At 44.0% G+C, this 1865-nt stretch overlaps 1 gene segment (V, D, J or C); it reads right to left on the minus strand.

The window, feature by feature from the left end:
* Positions 1-1051: 1051 nt before the first annotated feature.
* LOC113836156 lies at positions 1052-1632 on the minus strand. The segment is given in 2 exon segments: positions 1052-1479; positions 1587-1632. Coding segments are annotated over 2 exon segments (474 nt in total).
* Positions 1633-1865: the final 233 nt, after the last annotated feature.

Genomic DNA, 1865 nt, shown 5'->3' on the forward strand with positions numbered 1-1865 from the left:
TCCTTGTCTGTTATTCTATGAGAACTTCAGGGATATTGCCCAGATATGCCTCCTCTTACTTGGAGAAAGTGAGTCAATGGAGGAAGGCTTAAAGGTTCTTCACGTTCATGGCATTGTCAGTGTGCCTCTCTGTGCCTGCTTGTGGATCAAACCTTGAGCCATCAATGTCTGCTCCAGCCACTCAGCCTTTAGTTTGAAACCATGGACTCGATTATTGGAAACCATAATCCCAACTAAGTTCTTTCTTTCCTTACATGTTTCCTTCATCACAGTTGGTCTTGCTGTTTTGTCTCAGCTACAGAAAAGTTACTAAGACAAACTTTCTCAGTTTTTTGCAGTGAGAGGAACTTCTCAGAGGACACAGCTGGAATTTCTGTGGCTCTTAGAGAAATGATCTGGCTCTTTCAATGCTAATGTGACACATCCAGACCCAAAGTGATCTCTCTTAGATTTAGATGAAATGTCCAATTGTGTGTGAGAGATTTTCTAGGTGAGTAGATCTCACTTCTCATGAACATTATCATGTGATCAGATGCAGATGTTCAATGCCTTCCTGGTGGTGTGATCCCATATTCAGGTCAATTAGAAGACAATAAACCATCCTTGAAATGCCATCTCCACACAGACACTGAACTAACTTCCCTGAAGGACAAATTTATAAAAATCTCATGATGAGAAGAGATGGAATTCATGGAGAAATAAACTGAATTAGCTAAAAGTACAGCTGGATCAAGTCTGAACCTGATGTGCACCATTGTCAGGGAGGGGAGGGGAGGTTTGAGCCTCGGTAACATTTGTGCACCTGTAATGGGCCCCTTCTTACCCTTGATTTCCCCTTAAATATAAATGCTACTCTAATAAAGAAATCTTACTGAGGATCTGCTTGAATCTGAGAGAAAAAAAAGACACAGGAGCATCCATGTTTATATATAACAGCAGAAACACAGGAGATATTTTGATGACAACATTAACCCACAGCACAAATATTTAGAGAGACTTTCTAGGGAACTAGAAGATGAAAGGAGCCTAAGCTGCTGAGAAGATTGCTCAGTTATGCCTTCATAGTCTGGGGGATGAACCTGTGTTCTGTGCGTGCTGTGCGCTGTCTGGTGGCCGTGAGCGGCCTCACAGTGAAGTTTATGTCTGGGTTCACACTGAGATCACTCACTGTATATGTAGCACAGTAATAAGTGGCGGTGTCCTCAGACTTCACACTGTTTATTTGCAGGTACAGAGTGTTCTTGGCATTGTCTCTGGAGATGGTGAACCGACCCTTCACGGATGGTGCATAGTTTGTGGTACTGTCATCATATTTAATTTCTCCAACGAACTCCAGCCCCTTGCCAGGAGCCTGGCAGACCCAGTCCATCCAGTAGTCACTGAAGGTGAATCCAGAGGCTACACAGGAGAGTTTCAGGGACCCTCCAGGCTTCACCTGGCTCCCCTCAGACTCCACCAGCTGCACCTCACACTGAACACCTGAAAACACACAAAAAATCCTGGTCAAGAAATCATCACACATGTGCACTGTCCCTCAGATTAATGTCCACTCACACAATCAGCATCTACCGCTCTCCATAAATTACCTTTTAAAATAGCAACAAGGAAAATGCAGCTCAGCCCCAACTCCATGCTGATCCCTGAGTGAAGTCTTGGGATCCACAGCTGAGCTCCTCTGTCTGAGCTGTAAGGTCAGGACTGGGCTGCTTTTCATGAGCAGAGAGAGGGCCCATTTGCATGTCTTCCTGCTTAATAGCAAGCTCTGTAGTGGAGCCTGGATTTGTCAGGTCCTGGGTTCTTTGTTAATTTTCTGGAGGAATCAGATCATAATGTTAATGTTGGGGAAATTGTTATTAAATCATATC

The sequence above is a fragment of the Cricetulus griseus genome, chromosome 5, assembly GCF_003668045.3.
Source record: "Cricetulus griseus strain 17A/GY chromosome 5, alternate assembly CriGri-PICRH-1.0, whole genome shotgun sequence".
Classification (NCBI taxonomy): Eukaryota; Metazoa; Chordata; class Mammalia; order Rodentia; family Cricetidae; genus Cricetulus; species Cricetulus griseus.